Here is a 22791-nt window from a genome sequence, read left to right on the forward strand (position 1 = left end):
TTGTTTAAAAGCTCTCATCCAGTCCATTACTGAGGCAAGACAATGGTCCACCTGCAGATGCAAAGGAGAAACAGAACTGAGTTATCAGTGTATTGCTGACAATGTACAGTACTGTACTCTAAAACGCCGGATAACCCCACTCAGCAGTTTCATGTAGGTGTTAAAAGGGATGAAATCAAACATTGAGGAACCCCACATTGAAGGCTCTATGGGGCCAAAGAACACCCTCCCCTCAAGCATCTCTGGAAGTGACCATCCATGTAGGATTGGAACCACCGCAAAGCAGTGCTACTCACCCCCAACAGGATACCATGGTCAATGGTATCGAAGGCTGCTGAGAGATCAAGGAAAATTAAATGGGATACATTTTCCCGCCTTAGGCCTAATTTCAAAAACCCTCTGTTAGCCATCAGCTCAGACGTCTGTGATCTGGCCTTCCCCACTAATACACAGGAGAGTGGGGAGGAAGAGGCAGAGTAAGAAAGGAGGTGGCAAAGAGAGAGGGAGGGAGGATGGCGGTGTTGGAAATAAAATTTCTTTTCTGTGAACCACCTTGAGACTTGCTGGGTATCGGGTGGCATATAAATTCAATCAATCAATATTTCAGGGGGCTAGCTGAAATAAGTATTTGGCTAACAAACTGGGTCCCAATTGGAGAGGGGGAGGGAGAGGGAGAGAGAGCGAGACCCTCCGAATCAGAGAACCAGGAGTGGAAGGAGGAACTTATAGCTCCCGGTACAGCAGCGACGCGGACTGCGTTTCCCGCCCGGACTCTCTTAATGGCTCTACCGGGCCGTGCGCGTCACTTCCGTTAGCGCCTGCGCAGTTCTTTCCGGCGGCTCCGTTGCGGCTATCGCTGCTCAGCCAGGAGGCTCCTTTCTCGCGCGCACCAGCATGGCGACGGATTCCTGGGCTCTGGCGGTGGACGAGCAGGAAGCGGCGGCGGAGTCGGTGAGAAGGCAGGGAGGGGAGAAGCCCAGGTGGAGGGGGGAATCCTTCCTTCTTCAGCGAATATTTATATCATGGGGCTTTTTTCTATTTTCCGTAACTCGCTTTTCCTCTCAAGGCAGCATGTATAGCTTTCCACGCGTTTCCTCCGTGGTTTACAACAGCCCTGCGAGGTAGGGCAGGTGGCCCAAGGTCACGTGGTTATCTCCATGGCTGAGGGGTGGGTGTGATGGACCTTGGGGCTCCTTAGACATTCTCCCAACGCCCCACATTTATTTATTCATTAATTCATTTATTACATTCATATAATTCGCCACCTTTTCCTCCAAGGAACGAAAGGCCCACTCCACCTCCTTCACCCCCGTGTTATCCTTGCAATAACCCTGTGAGGTAGGTTAGGTAGAGAGGCAAGCAACTGGCCCAAAGCCACCCAGTGAGCTTCGAGGCTGAGTGGGGATTTGAACCCTGGTATCCCAAGTCCTAGTTCGACACTTCAACCATTATATCACATTTTCTCCCCTCTCCCTTATAGAGCTTGCTAGAAATGCCCACCAGCCCCGGTCAACCTTGCCTGTGGTCAGGGACGATCGGAATTGAAGTTACAGCCATGCAATTCTTTGGGAACACTGTTCTAACCCCATACACTTCACTGCTTGTAGGTGTGCAATCAATATGAGTGCAATCAATATGAGTGAGCCACCTGGGGAGCCTTTTTGGCTGAAAGGTGGCATATAAACAAATACGGTAGTAATGTAATGTAACTTCCTGTGGAGGTGCCTGGAAGCAGCCTCAGACTTATGCTGTCTGTTATTCCATCACATGCACGTTTTGTGCATTAAGGTAGCATGCATAGTTCCCATTTTATCGTCACAACAGCCTTGTGAGGTACTCTTGCTAGTGAGCATCATGATCAAGTTAGCTTCCCCAGTCTTCGTCCTCTGTGGCGCCCTGCAAATGTTGCTGGACTGAAGTTCCAATCATCCTGGACCATTCACCATGCTGGTGGGGGGCTGGTGGGAGTTACAGTCCAATAGTCTCTGCAAGTCCCCATGCCTACTCTAGCTGCTGCACCACACTATCCACAGTCTGAATTGTGTGACGTAGTTAGCTGAAATAGAAACAGTATTATATGTTACAATGCCATGTGCAGATCAATACTAGTTCTGCCAAAAATATGGAATGAATAATATGCACAGTGAACATTTTAAAGTCTGAATAAATGAACCATTCAACAAGTGGGTAATGTCCAAGCATTGAACAGCAACCTGATGCCAATAGAAAAATAAAGAATGTTCAAGATATGGTAGTTTGTAAAAACTGAACCGGATAGAAAATTCTTCAGTTGGTCTTAGGTTGCCACCACCCTGGTGAAGTTAACGCAGGTGGATGAAAGAAAGAGCTGGATGAAATGTTCTTCGGTAGGTCTTATATAACCATCACCATGATGAGATAAACACAGGTAGGCAAAATGAAGGAAGACCTGTCCTCCGGATATGCAACAGGTTTCGCCACAAGCTTCATCAGTTCAAAAGGCTGCATGGTACAAATAACACTCAAATTACAAAAAAATGTAAATTGTACTTGTTGCAGTACCTTCTTTTAACATTTTATCTGGTGTTCCATGCTGCCTTGGTAAAATTCTGCATTTTTGAAAGGACATGTATTTTCCTGAGATTCCAGGGAGGAGCCCCCGGCTGCTCTCCGCCCCTGGTGCCAGAGCATGAACCTCCGCCACTGCTTGAAACTTTCCTTATTTTATGTAACAAAACCCTGCATATCCCATTCAAACAAATTTGTCATGATATGTGCCCGGTACAGATCTTTACTGTTTATTGTTTAGCCACAGGCAGTGTTAGAAACTGAGATATGAAATCTAGGAGCTAAATGGCACCTTAAATCGTGGCTGCAACAACAATGTCTAGACATTTTTTAATAACAAGAATACAAAGCTGAAGATGAATGAACTCCAGCTAAAATATTATACAGTGGTACCTCGAGTTAAGAACTTAATTCGTTCTGGGAGGTCTGTTCTTAACCTGAAACTGTTCTTAACCTGAGGTACCATTTTAGCTAATGGGGCCGCATGCCGCTGCTGCACGATTTCTGTTCTCATCCTGAAGCAAAGTTCTTAACCCAAGGTACTATTTCTGGGTTAGCGAAGTCTGTAACCTGAAGCCTCTGTAACCCGAGGTACCACTGTATTCATTTTTCACATGGTCTAGTCCTCATCTGAAGACTGCAAAAAAACAAAGCCATGCTTCCCCTGCCCATCCCCCAAATATTCTTAATATTCCTATTATTCTCTTCTCCAGTCTTCGGAGAGTGGCTGGAAGTGGGGATGCAGAAGAAGGTCCTCCTTTCCTTCCACTCTGCAGTTTTAATCTGAAATCTTAGGCGCAGCACTGCGCCCAGAGCTCAGAAACCGCTTGCGCTAATGAAATCCCTTGTTGCAAAATATGCCTAGAACAATGGGAGTTTCAAATGCTGGCCACAGGCCATTCACAAAAATACAAAAATACAATTAAAATGCTATGTTAGTCAAAATATGCTACTGGTTTGTTTTTAAAGTAATAACCCATTGCAGTATCCATTATCTTTTACAACAACCACAATAGTAAAAGCTGTAACGCTCACTGCAAAAAAGGGCTCCTACTCATTTATAGTGCAGCTCACCACTTTAGCAAGAGAGGTGGCAGTCCCTTACTGTCTGACACCCTTCACCCACCTTCATCATTCTAAATTTGGAATGGGGAACCTTTCCTCAGTCGTGAGGAGCCAGGTCCTTCTATCTAACCCTCAGGGCTTTTCCTCAGGTCACCTCCCCATCCCCAAGCTTTGCTTCATGTTCTCTTTGAGAATTTTTGCTGGGCTGAAATGTGTCCTTGGACTCCTAATGCCTCTTGCTTGCCTGGAAGGAGGATAGAGAGGGTTGTGTGTACATAGTAGCACAGGGAGCAAAGGTAGGGTTTAGATCAGGGGTCAGCAAACTTTTTCAGCGGGGGGCCGGTCCACTGTCCCTTAGACCTTGTGGGGGGGCTGGACTATATTTTGGGGGGGGGAATGATGCAAGAGCACCACGAGTCCCAGTGGCTGCTTACCTGTGTCTTGTGAGTGGCAGGGACTGGCGGCGGCGGTAGAGGGATGATGAGCGGCGCACGAAAGGGCTTCGGAGAGGGGCTGCTTAAAATGGCGGTCACTTGAGCGCTGCTACTGCTGCTGGCACCAACAAAGCCCAGCCCCCTTCCTCCTCTAGGCAGGGCGGGGAGAAGCCAGGAGGAGGGAGGGAGGAGGTGCCGCTGCCTGTGAGGGAGAGGAAAATAATATGCGCACACTCCAGAAGGCAATTGGGCCTGATCCAGCCTGCGGGCCTTAGTTTGCCTACCCATGGTTTAGATTTACTGTTCTGCCCACTTTTGCCTCTTGACTCCCCACACCAGTGGCATGTGGTCCCCTGGAAGGTTGCCCAGAAGGGAACGGACTCCTTGGGTTGGAAAAGGTTTCCCACCCCTGCAGCATACAGTTGCTAAATATTATTGGTAGTGACCTGAAGTGGGATAAAATTGCTTTAAATAAGTGTGAGTATGAAGCTGAAACCACTGGATCCCGTATCTTTTGTTCCACATGTGCATGCATGGCAATTTACCATCTTTGCCGATCTAGAGCTGCTCTCCACGTGCATCTTTCCTTTATTGATCAGATTCCCAAAGGACTGTAATATAACCAGAACTTGAATGGCATTTTGGAATCTAATTGGGGCAAAGCTGCCTGGGTTCTGCCAGCTCTTTTAGTCAGCATTTGTGCAAGGAATCTGCCCCAAAGTTCTGACTCGACCATATTATTTATCTCGGCCACTGGGTGGAAAGCAAAGCAACTGTAAGCCAAGCCTGGATTCTGCGACAAAGATCTCATTGTGCTGGGGTGTGCTTTGAAAGTATGGAGAAGGCTAGAGAATTTGCAACAAAGTGTTGTTTATCCTCTCTTATCTATTAAGAGTCCTCCGTGTTCAGGATTCTAGCCCAGGCACCCCCAAACTTCGGCCCTCCAGATGTTTCAGACTACAGTACAATTCCCATCTTCCCTGACCACTGGCCCTGTTAGCTAGGGAGCATGGGAGTTGTAGGCCAGAACATCTGGAGGGCCGCAGTTTGGGGATGCCTTTTCTAGCCAGTGACACCCTCTTCCAAGAGTTTGGCATCAGTTGTAAGGTGCTCACTCAGGGTGTTACCTCATAAGGACCTAAGAAGAGCCCAGCTGGATCTGTGACAGAATTCACATTTCACAGTGAACATCCAGTAGCCTATGGGAAGCCTATAAGCAGCACATGAGCGCAACTGCACTCTCCCCTCTTGTGATCCACAGCAACTGGTGTTCGGAGCCATACCTCCTGTAATACTGGAGGTAGTACACGGCCATTATGTGTAGTAGTCGTTTATAGAAGTGCTTATCTTCCATGAATTTGTCTAATCAGATTCGAAAGCCATCGAAATTGGTGGTCATCACTACATTCTTCTCCTTTTCCTGCCTCCCCAAGTATTTCTGTATGTCTTTTCCAGCTGACAATCAATATTCTGTGGGTATGGACCATCCACCACATTGCCATGTTTTGGATGTGCTTTTTGATTTTCGCTTCCAGCTGTGGAGCCCCTGGTTCAGAATCTTGCACCTGCTGCCAGCTCACTCGCTGTCAGTGGGAAAACAGCGTTTGATCAACCTCTGTACCAGTGTGTCTCAAACTTGGGTCTCCAGCTGTTGTTGGACTACAGCTCCCATCATTAGGACCAGTGGTCAGAGATGATGGAAGTTGTAGTCCAACAACAACTGGGGACCCAAGTTTCAGAAACTGATTTATACCTTCCCATCGCAATGTGGGGGGGATATACTGGTCTGCCTTATGCCAGGCTGGCAGTAAGAATAACTGCAAATGTACAAAGCATAATGATGAAGAAACTGGGTGATGTGTTCTGTTTTCGTTTTTTTAGATGAGCAACTTGCACCTGAAGGAAGAGAAATCCAAGCCAGACTCTAATGGTGAGCATAGCCATGACTTACTGGGTTGAGCAAGCCATCAACTACTTTTCCTCTTTCCCCCAAATCTTTCTCTTTTTCTGTTTCTCTATTACTTTCTTTTCCTGTTCTTGCTACGCAGCACTCGGAGCAAAAGGCAACCATGACACTGTTGCTGCAGCTAGAATCGTACAAGGCAGGACAACTTAAGGCACAGGTGGGGGAACTGGATCAGCTGGTGGGCCATATCCTTACCTCCTTCACCACCACCACCACCCACAGGCCAAATTTGGCAGGTGATGACTTAAAGGGTGCTTGCTCGCTGGCTGGCGGGCGGGCACTGAGAGCAGCCCTCTCAGTTGCACTAGGTCAGCCAAGCCCAGTAACATCTCTGTGCTGGATGTCACCCTTGATGTTGGAATGGTGCTTGTGGTTTTTTGGGGAAGCCTTCTTGTGGGTCTAATTAGAACCACAGGCGGGATTAAGGCTGCAGGCCAGAGATCCACTGCTGCTGAATCTTAAGGGAATCCAAAGTTGGCTGGGAGGTTACAAAAACAAATCTCTGCGGCTGGCACTTAAACACAAACAATATTGTGGCATAACCTTTTGGGGACCAGAAGCCACCATGACAGATGCACAAAGCAGTCTTCTGAGTTGGCAGGTATTTGTACAAATGGGGTTGGTGGGTGGTAAATGTAACTGTAGACCTGAAATACAATTAGTGGCTGCATCAGAAATGAATACAAGGTTCAGTTTGTTTACTTGGGACTTGCTCCCCCCTAATAGCTGCTGCTGTTAAATTGGCAAAGCAAGTTGGAGCGAGTGAATATTGAAGTACTTGCTTCCTTTAGCAAGAGAGTGATTCCCAAGTCTCGGCTCAGTCCCACAGTATCACGCTTGGTAATGAATTTAACTCAGCTACTGTACTTCAAACCGAGTATTCCCATTCAAATTCCTCCAGATAACTTATTCAATCTATTTGCACCCCACCCTAAATCACACCAACATAGTTCCTCTTCAGTTTATTTACCCCAATTAATTTATCAATATATTCTGCTCCAAATAAGTTAATTACCTTTCTGTTACCCTCGTTTGTTATTCCATCCCACATTATTCCTAGATAAACGCATATTTTGATCAACCCCTCCAAATTAACATGCAGCAACCCAAAACCATTGCCCAGCCAGAAATACTTGGGGCACTTTGAAAAGGATTTGGGAGCCTCTGCCCTGTGGGCAACAATCCCTGCCTCCATGGGTGAGAGATTGGCATATGTAGCCTGTGGGCTTTACGTAGCCTGTAAAACTCTCTGGAAATCTAGCATAGTTGCCTACTTGAACTTCTTGGCTTGTTGGTACAGCATGAAACACTTGACCCATTAAGGATGATGGTTCTGCTTCAGTTTAATTACTGTAAACTGTTTGTCCAAACACAGGAGCAGTTCTCAAGACAGATGACAATACGGAGAAGAATGAAGAGGAGGAAAAAGGTAAGCCTCTCAGACCCTAAAGGGCAAGCTGGGGGAAGTAAAGATAAACCCAGGGGGGGGGGGAATAACTCAGTGGGTAAAGCATGTCCCGTTGCACATACAAAGTCCCTGGTTCAATCCCCTGCATCTCCAGTTAAAATGTCTGTGGTGGTGGTGGTGGGAGACCTGTGGCTCTCCAGCTGCTGCTGGGTTCTAACTCCCATCAACTGCAGGCAGCATAGCCAGCAGGTAGGGATGTTGGGAGTTGTAGTCCAACAACATATGGGGGCTACATTTCCCTTCTGCGGCTGGTGCTGATGGGAGCTGTAGTTGAAAACATCTGGAACACATCATGTTGATGAAGGCTTCTGTCTGTCTTGGAGAGCCATTCCCTGCCTACCTGGATCAACCAGTGGCATTACTTGTTCCTTTAGGGGTGGAGCCTTAACTCGGTGGTAGAGTGGCTGAACACAAGAAGAGCCTACTGGCTCAAGCCTCAGCCACAGCTTCCTTTTCTTGGCAGGCCTGGGCAGCCAAGTGTCACTGTCCAATTCTTTTATGTCCTGAGGGAAAGCAAAGCCCACCAGGGTTCCATTCATGGTGCCAGCAGCTTTTCCACCTGCTGGTTCTATCTCAACCACTGGGACAAGAATCCCCACCTTTCACTTGCCCCCCTTCACAGTACAGATAATGTTCAGTGGATTTGAAAGGATGTTATTTTTACAGGTGTCCAAGGCCACATTCGCACGGCACATTTAAGGCACTATGATAGAACTTTCAACAATCAGGACTCCCCCCCCCCCAACCAAAGAACTTTGGGAGCTGTAGTTTGAGAAAACTTCTGGGAGTTATTAGGAGGCCCCTGTTCTCCTCCCAGAGTTACAATTTCTAGAGTTCCCTGGGAAAAAAGATGGCTTGTTAAACCATCTTCTTTGGGGGCAAAGCAAGGACTTAAAGTGTTTAAAGCGGTATCATAGAACTTTAGATTGTGGCCCAGGAAAGGAAAAAGTATAAGCCACAAATTACAGGGAGGAAGAGGTGTGTGTGTATCACTGACCTTCTTCCAAAGGAGCCCGGCATATTTTGAACCAAGTTCTTCCTTGTGCGGTACTCCTAAAGAACCAATTTCAGTTCTGGTCTTTTTGTGCTGTTCGTAATAGTCCATATGTTATAGGTATCCAGCCAGTATATCAGTAATCTAGCTGCTATCACCCCTGGCCATTGGCCACGCTGGCTGGAACTGATTGCGGCTGGAGTCCCAACCACCTCTGGAGGGCTGCAGGCTGTTCATCCCTGCAGTATATGGATTAAATAGGCGCTAGGGAACAACCCATATCTCTTTTATTTTCAGTTTTCCCAAAGTGCTTTTACCAAGAATGTGCCAAGTTTGGTGGAGGGAGGACAATATGAGTCGCTGTAGGGTAACCTTGCCAACCTGCTACCCTCCAGATGTTTTGGACTATAGTGCTACTTGGTCCCAGGTCTCTTGGGTGTTCCATGCTGCTACTCCACACAGCTTCATTCAAACAAGGCCATAATTCGGTTGACAGAATTCAGAAGTGGCAGTTGCTGCCGACTTTGATCTGCTTCTGCCAAGGGATTGAACTGCAGACTACTTGCCCCCCCCCTCAACATTTTCTTTCTTTCTTTCTGTCGCTGCTTCCTGTCAGAGGACCGAGCCGCCCAGTCGTTGCTCAACAAGCTTATCCGCAGCAACCTGGTGGACAACACGAACCAAGTGGAGGTTTTGCAGAGAGATCCTACGTCGCCCCTCTACTCCGTGAAGTCTTTTGAGGAGCTGCGGCTGTAAGTGCCTTTCCCAGCTTCCCCTTTTGAGCCGTGGGCTCATGTTTCCCTGCACCCATTGGGTAAAATGAACTTCGCAGCCTTGCCCCAGTTTCTCCAGAAAAGGTGGCCTTAGCGGGTGGCTGGTGGAGCTGCTGTGTAATTTGTGCGAGGTGGGACTCCAAGTTGCACTGAATGATGTGGAGAAATTCTGGACTGTGTCACTGCAGGCAGAGATACCCATTTCCTCTTGCTTGATTCCAAAATGTGAACGGCTGGGCCATCTACTGTCTTCTGGACTTGATTCAAATTGTTAGGCTTGGATTGTTCATGTCGCAGAAGCAGGCTTTTAGATCTGGCTTGGACCATGGTTCATGGAATGCAGCAAAATAGCTCAAACGATTCTGGAAGAAAATACTCCCACCACCCTTTTGAGATAATGCTTACCCTCCTGTAGTTTTTATTATAAGTCAGGGGTAGGCAACCTAAGGCCCGGGGAACGGATGCAGCCCAATCGCCTTCTCAGTCCGGTCCGGGAACAGTCCAGGAATCAGCGTGTTTTTACATGGGTAGAATGTGTCCTTTTATTTAAAGTGCATCTGTGGGTTATTTGTTGGGCCTGCCTGGTGTTTTGACATGAGTAGAATGTGTGCTTTTATTGAAAATGCATCTCTGGGTTATTTGTGGGGCATAGGAATTCGTTCATCCCCCCCCCCATATAGTCTGGCCCACCACATGGTCTGAGGGACGGTGGACCGGCCCACAGCTGAAAAAGGTTGCTGACCCCTGTTATAAGTCCTTGCCATTGTTTAAAATAGAACATTAAAATTCTGTTGTCACATTTCAGGAGGACTTTTTGGTTGCGTTCAACCAATACCTAATTAGAGTAGACCTGTTAAAATTATGGACCTCCAGTTACTTGTGCCTATTATCTTCAATGGGTCTGGCTCTGATTGGGACTAGCATTGGATGCAACCCTTAGTTTCTGTTGTGGCACCACTTGCCTGTTAGGGACTAACATCTGGCCCCTCCAGCTATCATTTCCAGGTTAGAGTTATTTCTTCTGAGGCCTGCCATGGCCCAGGTGTGTGAGTTGCATTTGACGCACCTGAGAATGGGAGGCTAGGGGAGCAGGGAGATATTTTGCATCTCCCTAATAACTCTAGTTCATCTTAATTTTATTTTGACTATGTCGTCAGCTGCCTCAAACTTTGGCTAGTAGGTGGGGTATAAATGAATGTTTTGTAATTGAATAAATGTTGCTGCCCTAATTATAGTTGTTGCCTAATTGAGCTGAGTTTGCCGTTGCTGCGAGGGAAGAGAGACTTTGCGTCATGGTCGTGGCATAGAGGCCAATCCGTGCCCTGCATTAGCAGCTGGCAACGTGGGTAGATAATGGCTTTCCCGGCTTTGTTCAAGTCCGTTTAAAGATGAAAAGCATCTGGGCTTAACAGTTGATCACTGTCTGTGCCAAGCACACAGAGTTGCATCTTCTCTAAGGAGAGATACAGCCTCATTTTATATGTCTTGAAAGAAGCCCTGTTGAATTCAGGGGGCTTCTAGAGAAACACCCTGATATCAAATGGAAGAGCTTTGAAGGGGCTGGACAAAATTGGAACTGCTGTTTCCCTCCTCCCCTTCCTGTCCCAGGGGGCATTACGCTGCAAGCTCTAAAGCTGGATCAGAATCTTTTTGTGGCCAATGCCCAGTTCCCCCGCCGCCACCCTTCCCTGTGGCTAGTACATTGTGTGTGTGTGTGTGTGTGTGTGTGTGTGTGTGTGGTTGCTGCATTATGTGAAAGGGCTAGAGTACCAGTCTTCATGGCAATGCATGGGCAGCGAAGGTGCAGAAAAATGAGATGGGTAGGTGGGGCTGAGCTTCCATTTGCTGAGTGGTGTCTTGGAACAATTTGTTTTTCCTCCATGCTTCTCTCCCAATGGATATACCTCTTCCAGCCTGCTAGCTCTATCCTCCCTGTTCCTGGCCCTAGTCTCCTGTAATATGACCAGCTGTCCCTAACTTTTATTTCCTGTTCCAGTACATCAGGTGCCCTCTAGATGCTCTTGGACTCCAGCGCCCATAATCCATGGCGGTTGGCCATGCCGACAGGGGCTCATGGGAGTTGGAGTCTTAAAAACATATGGAGGGCTCCCTCTGAAGTGGATCTTTACCATGATGGTTCCCATCCCTGCTGCAAAGTTTGCACTGTTCCAGTTTACCCTATCCACAGGGCGATGCGCCTTCTCCTGTCAAGCCATACATACTTGTTTCTGTTGCTCTTCTGGGAAATCCGTTTGCTCAGTGGTGTCGAACACTTTGGGTTGTATCCAACTATGATACACTCAGAGTAGACAAGATTGAACTTCATATTAGTCATGTCCATTAACTGCAGTGGGTCTGCTCTGAATTGGACCAGCATTGGCTACAACCTAGGGTCTGCCACTGATCACTACCCAGTGGCCTCCCTTTATCTACCTGGATAAGAAGATCCCATCTTTAATTGCTTTGTAACATCCCATTCCTGCAGGATCTTCTAGGCAGCCATCTCCTAAAGGGCCCTGCTTCTTGCTGAGGAGCTGAATGGTTTTGTCTGCTGAGGGCTCTATTGTTGCTGCAAAAGATGCTTTCCTCCTTGTGCCCCTCCTTCAGGAGATTGCTACCAACTGGCGACTGAAGAGACCTCCTTTCCCTTATATCGGGTCGGCAAGGTTTACCTCGACTGGGCCAGTTCACTCCAGTGGACATCCCTCCGTGGGCTGGATCACACACGCACATGAACACGCGTGGCTGCGATTTTCGGCATCTGCATCTGCACAGACGCGATTTTCAGCATCTGAGCATGCGCAGACGTGATTTCCGGCACTGCGGAAGCGAGTCCCTGCACCAGTTTAGTGCAGTGCTTGGGGACTCACCAAGTGGGTGGCTCGGTTCGGGGACGGCTTGTGGGCTGGTTAAACGACCCCTGTGGGCCGCTTGTGGCTCATGGGCCTTAGGTTACCTACCCCTGCCTTATATCTCCAGTGGAGTGTTGCAGTCTGCAGCAGAGTTTTCTCTTGTGAGTTTCAAAGGTCCCAAGAGCCCACTTTGCAGTAACTCTGAGCAAGGGCTCTTAGTGTGGTGGCTGCCCCTGTTCTGTGGAACGGCAGTCTGGAAGCAGTTGATTTTTTTTTTTCTCCAACAGGCTTTCCCAGCTGAATAAATGGGTCTTTGCCACAAGTGTCCACTTGTTAGAGTTTTAGTCTTGTTCTATTTGTGGTTTTAATTGTTTAATTATATGTAAATCACATTGAAGATGGTGGTTTAGAAGGTGATTTTTAAAATCGGTTACAATAATAACTGATAGACGTGTAGAGGGGGGAAGTTGGGGGAAGTTGCGTTAGATTGTACTCTTCTCTATTTGGAGAGCAAAGGATTCCATTGGAAAAATCAAAGGCAAGGCTAATTATAGTGATCTTCAGATAAGTCGAGTCTCCGGTTCCTCTTCACAGCCTACGTGTCTCCTTGGCAACACACTCAAAAGTTCACAGCTTCGCAGATTTCTGGCTTTTTGAGACAATGCCTGGCTTCTTTCCAGAGGGCTTTTCCAGAGCCCATACAGGTCCACTGTTGCGAGGCTGTGATACTTCTGTATGTCGGTTGCTGGAAACTGCAGGAGGGGAAGAGTGCTCTTGTGCTCACGTACCCAGAGACAACTGGTTGGCCAGTGTGAGAACAGGATGCTGGACGAGATGGGCCATTGGCCTGATCCAGAAGGCTGTTCTTAAGAATGTAGGAAGCTCCCTTTGCACCAGGGAGGAGAGTTCGTCTAGCCCAGTGCTGCCTTCTGGGCCCAGTAGCAGCACTTCAGGATCTTGGGCTGAGACAGGTTTTTCCTGTCTCCTGTTACCTGACACTTTTAACTGGACATTCTTGGGGTTGAACTGGAGTCTGTCACTTGAGCCAAGGGTCCTTCCCTACATAAAAAGCTGTCTTTATATGGAGTCAAACTGTCGGTCCATCTTGTTTAGTATTGTTGGCGCTGATCGGTAGTAGCTCTCTGGGTTTTCAGATGGGAGGCTTTGTCTACCATTCCTGGAGATATCAGTGATTGCACTTGCGTGCAAAACTTGCAACTCTTCCCCAGAAAGAATTGTGAGTTTTCATAATAAAGAACCTAAGACACTGCCATACACTAGATAAGCCTGTTTGCTCATCTAGGAGACCCAGCGTTTGTCTTCTCCCCAGGATCTTGGACTGAGAAGATTCTTCCACATCACCTGCTCCCCTGATGCCGGGGATTGAACTTGAGACCTTTTTCTATGAACTCATACCCTGAGCTATTGTTTCTCTAACCCAATGTTCTTCAGCCTTGGGTCTCCAGATCTTGCTGGGCTACAACTCCCATCATTCCCGACCGCTGACCTTGCTGGCTGTGGATAATGGATGTTGTAGTCCAACAACATCTGGGGACCCAAGGTTGCAGGACGTTCTGCAGGCCTGGGGTGGCTAACTTTGTTTGACTCTGACACCCATCAGCCCCAGCCATCAGCTCCCAGTCAGAGAAGGAAGTCTAGAGGGCCACAGGTTTTGCTATTGCTGCTCTAGACGCTTTTCTCCCCACTGAGCTCGCTTTGGTATACAGTGGGCTACCAAGGATGTTCAAAGCCCCCTTTTGCAGTTGAGGCTTCCAGGCTCTCTGCTTCATGCTGGTTTGGGGCACTGCAGTATTTAAAAAGGGAGGTCCATACCTGCATTTTAACAAGGTATAAGGGTGTGTCAAATCTATTTTTGAAAAGCTGCAGAAGGGAAACTGTTTCTTTGATTACATCGCCTGCTGCTACTCCTGCCACAAATTCTAAGGCATCTTCAGTAGCTAACTTTTTAAAACTTTTAAAAACATGCCATTTTTAAAGCTACTGCATTCAGCAGAGACTGGCCCGGGAAGTGTTTGCCTTCATAAACGTGGGATTGGGGAAAGACATAGCATAGGGCTTAGCCTTGCTGGCCTTTTTTTGCTGAGATTGCAGTGTCCAAATCCATAGCCTCTGTTGCTGAGCTTCTGGTGCTGCCTGTTAACTACTTCCTGCCCAACGCACAGTTTCTCATCAGAAAAGCGAGGCATGAAATCCAGCTGCTGGGCAGCCATGTGTAAACTAGGGCTTATCAGATGGTTCGGAAATGGTACAATGGTATAATGTATGTTTTGTTGCTGTGCCCATTTTTCCCTCAGGCCCCACCCAACATTTGCATGTGGCCCTCAGAAGGCTACCCAGAAGGGAATGTGGCCCTCAGGCTGATAAAAATGGTTCCTCATCCCTGTTATTTCTGGTTCCCAGAAGGTCTAAAAGGAAGAAACTTCACCCACAGGTGCAAAAAAAATAATAAAAAATGTTCCGGCAAGCCTCCTATTAAGACAACTGCAAGGCCCAGTCCTGCTCTGCTTCTGCCACAGGAGTGTGCTGTGCCTGCCTTCGGGCTGTTCCTTAGCAGTCTTTTTGCTTAGCCTTTTTGTCTTCTTCCTTGTAGGAAGCCACAGCTGCTGCAGGGTGTCTACGCCTTGGGTTTCAACAGACCATCCAAAATCCAAGAGAACGCCTTGCCCATGATGCTGGCAGAACCGTATGTATTGGTACATGCCTGTTGTAGTGCCTGATGGGTTAGGGACGGGTGTGGGGTTGGCTGGTTATGCCAGGGAGTCAAGAGAGTCTTAAGGCTGGGAGGGGCCCAAAGACTAGGGACGGTGGGCGAGCTTCCCTGTAAAGTTGCCCATCACTTCTGATCTTCCTCTTTCCACTCCCTGCACAGCTTGCAGCTAGGTGTGTTTTGAAAGGCACATGTAGCTCTTGCGACGCCACAATGTGGCCTGACAGGAATTTTCCAGCATCCCGGCTGTAGGAATGCGAGTGAACCCTGCAGAGAGTGCTCTCTAGAATCCTCTGCAACATGTGGGTGTTCTGGGGCAGAGAGGTAAAAATGATGCAAAAGGATTCTAAAGCAAAGCTTTAGATGCAGGCACAGCTTCAGTGGCAAAGGCTGGTTTACTCTGTTAACAGGGGTACACATGTTGGGAAGCTGCAGTTGGCAGTCTGTTCTTAACATTGGTACATGATGTGATGAAATGTTTTATTTTTTGCTCATGGGGGAACCCAAACTAGTGTACAGGCAGGGAAGATGTTCCCAGCCAGTCTCCATCCAGATGCTGACCCAGACCCAAAGCTGTTTAGCTTCAGAAAGGTGGGCTGCACCTAGTCTCTTTTGACCCTAGCTTGGGGCCTCTGCGCCAGCCTTCGCCAACAGGGCACCTCCAGATGTTTTGGACTACAATTACTGAAGTCCATAACATCTGGAGGCTGCCATGCACTTGGAAGCCTGTTCAGTGCAGTCTTCGCATGGCCTCCTCACTGATGGGTTTCCCTCTCTTCTCCCCCAAATGCCATTGGTGGGGTACGGGGCATGTCTGAAATGGCCCGGGCACCTTGATGAGTAGAAAATAACATCCCAAATAAGGTATTTGGGAACTGGGCAGGCTGAGGTGACTTTGGGGTGTACACGATGTTCCCCTATTGTGCCACAAGGGGAGAGACAAAGATTGCAGTTCTCATGCTTTCTGCTGCAACAGGAAAGGGCTGGCATAGACCTGTGCTGTGGGCAGCAGGCAAAAGCCACATACTGAGTGAGGTGGAGCCGCTATGGGAGCTTCCTGGCAGGTGTGTCACTGTCACCAGTGCTAGGAATCTGTGGCGAGATGCCCACGCAGCAGAAGTTGTCCCCAGTTCCACTCACCACACAGAAACAGCTTGAGGTCCAAAGTAGTTTACTGCTGCAGAGGATAAGGCTTCAGTAATACAGTTCTGGGCGTTGATATATATACATACAGCTTGTAGGCTCTGTAGATACAGATATATACAAAGTACAAAGTATTCCTGTTGCTCCCGCAATTCAAGATGTAACACTGACTGACTAATGAGGTGACATGTCTCAATCACTTGCCTAAACAGCACTTCGCTGTTGCCATAGCAACTGGTTTGGCTGACTCTGCCCCTATTGGCTTATCTCATACCTGGGGTCATTTGTGCTCATGAAGGAAACTAACCTCTTCCTCCATGTCTAGTTCCTCCAACAGCCAGGAAAGGGAGTGGTCAGACCCAGGTCAGGAGGTCGGTGTGGTGTGGTGTGTTTGCACCATGCCACCTGCCCTGCTGCCTTGCACTATTACCCTCCTGGTAAGCAACAGTGACCCACCTGATGGCAAGCTCGCAAAGCAGTTCCACCCCACCCAGCAAGATGCTTCTGGTAGCATGAGACCATTTTTTCTGTTCCTGCCATTGGCGATGAGACCTCGGCTCTGGCTTCTGCTTTAATAGTCCCCCCCCAATATACACAAGTCTTATAATCCCCCCACACACTTTGGTGTGTGTCTCCAGTCCACAGAACCTGATTGCACAGTCCCAGTCTGGTACCGGTAAGACGGCAGCTTTTGTCTTGGCGATGCTTAGCAGAGTGGAGCCGGAGCACAGATACCCCCAGGTAACAGCGGGTCTCTTCAGCATAGCCTCTTCTTCTTGCCACTTTTGCAGAGCTCCTCTCACCTCTTTATTTACAGTGTAATTGGCCAATCAGCTGAACAATGAGTTGGATTGAAAGCCTTTTTCCAGCTTAAAGGCCACATTCCCTTTTAGGAAACCTTGTGGGGGTCATGTGCCAGTCATAGAAGGGACCAAAGGCAAAGTGGGCCGAGCGACATGCATAAAAGTGGGGGGGGGGAGAGAGGGAGAGAGAAAACGGACTGGGGATAGGTTTCTCCCCGGGAATGAATGGCAACCACTCCACAAGCACAGTAGGAACTGAGGCCATGTGGCGAAGGACACTGCAGGGTGGGCATGGCTGCGCCACAGTAACATCATAACATCCACTTGCCTTAGGACAGTGTGCCAGACTTGCCTCCTTCCTCTTGCAGTGTCTCTGCCTCTCTCCAACCTACGAGCTGGCTCTTCAGACAGGGAAGGTGATTGAGCAGATGGGCAGGTTTTATCCAGAGCTAAAGCTGGCCTACGCGGTTCGAGGCAACAAACGTGAGTGTGAACTCCATCCATCCGACTGAATAATACTCAATAGCTCACAAGCAGACTAGTGTACGCAAGCAAGGAAATGTCTAAAAGGGCATATTAAGTCACCCGGGAGGGACCGAATTCTAACTGGAAGGCTTTGCAGGGTTTGTGTGACTGTGGGACTCATCTAGATGATGCTGATAATAGTTTGAGCCAGCAGGATCTGGACCAGACCAATTGGCCTCTCAAGTTGGTGTTTCTATAATTAACCACCTGGGTTGCTTACAAATGTGGGTTTTCTGGTTGACAGGATTGATGAGCTCTTTCGATGCTGAATTTTAGACATTGGGGGGGGGTGAGGGGCTGGGGCTGGGGAAGAGTTGGTTTCCACAGATGGAAGGAGACGAAGCACAGTTTGGTCACTCCAGCAGGACTCTCCCAGGAAAGCGTTCCCAAGCAGATAGTGCTGCCCTTTCTGGGTCTGCTGAGGTTCTGCCTACCCCACATCTGCCCTTGATCTCTTCCATGAATAGTGGAGCGTGGCCAGAAGATTGCTGAGCAGATTGTCATTGGCACGCCTGGCACCGTCCTGGATTGGTGCTCCAAGCTGAAATTCATTGACCCCAAGAAGATCAAAGTCTTTGTCTTGGATGAGGCCGATGTCATGATAGCCACCCAAGGTCACCAGGATCAGAGCATCCGCATCCAGAGGTAAGGGTGGACTCCTTGTACAATTGACTGGGTGCCTTGTCACCAGTTTGAAGCCGGATTTCCGTGGTGCAGCTGCAGCTGTGCCCACATCCAGTACCCTTCCTGTTAGTTGCAAATTTCAACAGAAATGAAACTTACTTCTGACTTTACTAGCCAGAAGGAGCTTGGGCCTTGCATAATAATAGTTGCCCAGGAACTCTGCTATCTCCCTCTACTTTTCCCAGTCTGCCAAGTTTGGCATTTTAGGTACGGTGCTACTACATTGATGGCTACCAGTCACAATGGCTGTCCTCTGCCTCCACAGTTGGAGGCAGTAATGCATCTGAGTTTCAGGTGCTAGGAACCACAGGAGGGGAGAGGGCTCTTGTGCCTGGGTCCTACTTGCAGGTTTCCTGCAGGCTTTTGTTTGGCTGCTGGGAGAACAGGATGTTGGACTAGATGGCCCGTTGGCCTGGTCCAGCAGGCTCTTCTTCGGTTGTAGTAATGGTCACTAGTTTAGAAATCAAAGGGGATTAGACACATTTATGGAAAAGGAGAAGTCTTAAAAATGTAAGATGCTGATGGTTGTAGCAGCGATGGCTCAATGGAACCTTCAAGTTTGTCAATGTCTTTCTAAATAAACTCTGCTGGGGGAGCAGGGATCCCAAGATGGCAGTGGAGGACTGTTCTCTTCAAGCCCTGATTGTGGGCTTCTGGGAACTTCTGGTCAGCAGCTGTTGAGATGAATAGTCTCTGGCTAGATGGGCCATTGGTGTGACCCAGTGGAGTTGTTCAGTTCTTACTGTGACTCTCTAGTTGAGGAAAGAATGTGACTTTTCTCCCCACCCCATCCCACCCTATTTCTCAGGATGCTTCCCAAAGACTGCCAGATGCTGCTCTTCTCAGCCACGTTTGAAGACTCTGTGTGGAAGTTTGCCCAGAAAGTTGTCCCCGACCCCAACATCATCAAGCTGAAGCGGGAGGAGGAGACTCTGGACACAATCAAGCAGTATTACGTCCTGTGCAACAGCCGCGAGGAGAAATTCCATGCCCTCTGCAACATCTATGGCGCCATCACAATTGCGCAAGCCATGATCTTTTGCCATGTGAGTCCTTCTTTTGTTTGCTGCTCACCAACCCCTCCTGCTTTTGGCTTCATGCGAATCCAAAACAGTGGTGCATCACTACAAATCCTCCAGTGGGGGCTGTGCTATGGCAGGCTTGCATTTTTTATGTGTATAGGAAGAAATTACAAATATTTCCAACTAAATAGCGGATCATATAGATAGCACAGCAGAGACCCCAAAGCACATAGTATCCTTTTGCAAAATATTTTTGGAGATAGTAGTCATTTTTGGTGGAGGTTTTGCCCTTTTGCTATTACAGTATTCGCAACAGACTGTGTTATTCAGCATTTTCCTAAATAATGGGACTGTTTTTCAACACATTCATGGTCAATTTGTCTCCTTTCTCTCACTTTTATTGTTTTGGTAAGATTTTATCATTTGGCACCATCCCATAGTTTTATAATCCAGCAGTCCAATGCTGGAACATTAGTTTTTTTCTTTATTGAAACTACTTGCCATACAGGCAGCTGTTGGAAAGTGTTATCATCTCCCTGTCCTTTAACAAAACATAGTCTTTTACATATCCCAATGTTACTGGTAGCAAATGCCCTATTATATACTCTATTTGTTTCAACACTGAAGTCCAGAAGGGTATTATTTGAGGACATGGCCAAAATCTGTGTAGTATATCGGCACTTGTAGTCTTGCATTTCCATGTTGGTTATTTGACTAAGTCTAGCCAGGGTCAAGTACAACCTGGAGATGAGTTTGTAGAAATCATCTGAGACTAATAGGGAATACGTATGCATCTCCATTCCCAAGTTTTGATGGGTTCCCAGAAACTTGTCCCAGGATCTTTCCCCAGATCTCTTCCTATATTTCAGGATAGCTATTGGGCATTGTATCCAGATTCACAATTATTTTCTGGATAAGTTTTCTGGAGTAGCATCCAAGTGCTTTGAGGGAAGAGGTGGGGGCATCCCAGTTTTAAAAAGAACTAAATCGGCACCTACACCATCCAATGCCACACTGAGAGAGAGAGAGAGAGAGAGAGAGAGAGAGAGAGAGAGAGAGAGAGAGAAGCTTTTTCCACCTCAGCTCTGTTCTGAACCACTGGGAGGGTGAGTGTCTAATCCTGGCATCATCGAATGAAACATAGGCCTGTTTAAGAGGCTTATGCTCAATGTCGGAGAGGCTGAGCCTATGTAAAAAGGAACTGGGCAGGAAGTGCCTAAGTGGAGTTCTTCCTTTATTTCCCAATGTAGGGTTAAGCAGAGGTGGAAATCCCTTGCCATAAAAAGCCCCTCTCTGTTGGTGTTAATGGAGGTGCTCCTCTTTTTGTTTCACATTTTGCAGACTCGCAAAACAGCTGGCTGGCTAGCCGGGGAGCTGTCCAAGGAGGGTCACCAGGTGGCTCTCTTGAGTGGCGAGATGATGGTGGAGCAGCGTGCCGCAGTGATCGATCGCTTCCGGGAGGGCAAGGAGAAAGTGTTGGTGACTACGAATGTCTGTGCCCGAGGTAACGGTGTACTCCCTGTACTCTCCAAAATTGGCTTCGGGGTCAGGAGGACCCCCGGAATGGGGGGTGCGGGAGGAGAGGGCAAACCAAAATGCTTGCCCTGATGGAACGGTTGCCTTAGTGCACTACTGAATACCTCTCCCATTCGTGCATTGCAGGGGGTTGGACTGGATGACTCTTGTGACCCCTTCCAACTCTGATTTTATGATTCGTTTCCATTTTGTTTTTGAAAATAAAAAATCAGAACTAAGAGAGCTAAGAGAACTTGGACAAGGCTGCTAGATTTTAAATAAATAAATTGGTGGCTGGCTTGTTTGTATGTTTTAAGGGCACATTTTAGGCCTTCTGTGCTGCAAACATTCTGTGCTGCTATAAACCTTATTCCTTCTATAAAGGAACAAGCTGTCCTCTCAAAATCTCGCAATGCTGTCCTCCCCTAGGGATCGACGTGGAGCAGGTCTCCGTCGTCATCAACTTTGACCTTCCAGTGGATAAAGACGGGAATCCAGACAATGAGACATATCTTCACCGCATTGGCCGCACAGGACGTTTTGGCAAGCGGGGCCTGGCCATCAACATGGTGGACAGCAAGCACAGTTTGAACATCCTCAACAGGATCCAGGAACATTTCAGTACGTCCTGCTATGCTTCTTTCCCCCATCTTTTGTTGAGCATTTTCCTTAAGCAGCTGTTGTGCAACCTAACAGGGCACTTCCATGTCGAATAATTATGTGCGGTTCTGGGTGCTCTGCACCCCACATCAGAAAGGTGGGAGGAGTGGCAGAACCTTGAACCCCTATTGCTGGGATCTCCAGGTGTTGTTGGACTCCAACGGCCCCCATCAACATGGCCAGTCGTTGTGGATGATGGGAACTAGAGTGCAACACCCATCTGGAGGGCTGCAGGTTCCCCTCCCTTAATCTTTTGGGATAAACCACGCATCTCCATTGGATAATGATTGGATATCCTCAGAAACAAGCCTCTGGGAAAACCTCTCTGTCCAAACTGTTTGTGAGGACAGGTGAGGTTGGTGATGCCTCTTCATCCCCAGCCAAAGCAACTTGGCCAGGGAGAATTTTTCTCCCTCCCAGATTGAAGCTTCACAATCATTTGATTAGATCAGTAATCCTCAAACTCTGAGAGAGAGCCTGCCAGTGTTGTCCCAATAATTACCTTTTAAAAAATGAAATTGAATGTAATATTTCCCAACCTAGCTGTCCTCTATCTAGCTGCCATCAGACTATGATTCCCATCAGCCCTGGTGGCCAGGGATGGTGGTGGAAAGTTGGGGGGCACCAGGTTGGCTGAAGCTAATTTAATGTCTCTTAGGGGTTATCAACTCAGAAGGCGGTCCACTATTTTTGTGGAAGCAGGCAATGCCAGAACAGAGAGCCATGCCATCGGCTCTGTTCCCAGGGGACTGTCATTGTGTGTGCTGGGACCCACTGCACAGAAGGTGCCTAACTCCCTTCCTCTCTGAGAGATGGTGTCTGTTGCCTTCTTAGGACAGTGGACCTGCCTTCTTCCAATTAGGGTGTGCTCTGAGGCTTTGAGCACTGATTTGTGCAGTAACAAAGGAGGTGGACCTTCTGGGAAGGCAGTCGACTCTTAATCCTGTACATTGGGAGGCTACCCAGAGTGGCTGGGGCAACCCAGTCAGATGGGCAGGGTACAAATAATAAAATTGTTGTTGCTGTTATTACTGTAAAAGTGAAGTGGTATGTTGCTCCAGGTTCCCTTTTAATTGTGAAAAAGATGTTTGGCTGTCAGCCTTTAAATGTTTCTCACCCCTCTCCCCACCTTTTGCTTTAACCTGAGGAGGATTTGGTTTGATGCAATCCCTGGTCGTAATTCCAGTTCTTTCTTGATTTGACTCCACTTTCTCTCCCCCCCCCACCAGACAAGAAAATTCACAAGCTGGATACAGACGATTTGGATGAAATTGAGAAAATAGCAAATTGAAGCCCGGCTGCTGGAATTGGTGCACAATCCCTCCCACGGTAGCACTCCTACTGCAATTGGATCGCATCCTGATTGGCACACGTCTTAGCCAGTCACACGCAAAGGGACTTTTTAAAGATAAATATACAGAAATTACCTCAACTAAAAAAAAAAAGTGGCTGGACTTGATTTTTAAAGAAGTACAAACTTTGGAGAAAGAAGAAATGTTTACAACAAATTTTAACTTCCTTTTTTTTAGTTTAGCCTTAAAATGGGAAGATATCTTAAATTCTAAAGATGATGCCAAAAACATAGCCAATCACTAAGTAGAGGAGAGAATCA

General features: G+C 47.8%; 1 protein-coding gene and 1 non-coding gene across 2 annotated transcripts; both read left to right on the plus strand.

The window, feature by feature from the left end:
• Positions 1–824: 824 nt before the first annotated feature.
• LOC118086437 (ATP-dependent RNA helicase DDX19B) lies at positions 825–22656 on the plus strand. The gene is made up of 12 exons (XM_035118039.2): positions 825–951; positions 5928–5976; positions 7388–7441; positions 9091–9226; positions 14711–14803; positions 16609–16711; positions 17142–17256; positions 17766–17943; positions 18791–19028; positions 20346–20508; positions 20949–21140; positions 22409–22656. The coding sequence occupies exons 1-12, from the start codon at positions 895–897 to the stop codon at positions 22468–22470; spliced, it is 1440 nt and encodes a 479-aa protein (XP_034973930.1). The 5' UTR covers positions 825–894; the 3' UTR covers positions 22471–22656.
• LOC118088061 (small nucleolar RNA SNORA57) lies at positions 7927–8071 on the plus strand. The gene has a single exon (XR_004692921.1). It is a non-coding gene; the product is annotated as a small nucleolar RNA SNORA57 (small nucleolar RNA).
• Positions 22657–22791: the final 135 nt, after the last annotated feature.

This window comes from Zootoca vivipara, chromosome 6 (genome assembly GCF_963506605.1).
Source record: "Zootoca vivipara chromosome 6, rZooViv1.1, whole genome shotgun sequence".
In the NCBI taxonomy this organism is placed as follows: domain Eukaryota; kingdom Metazoa; phylum Chordata; class Lepidosauria; order Squamata; family Lacertidae; genus Zootoca; species Zootoca vivipara.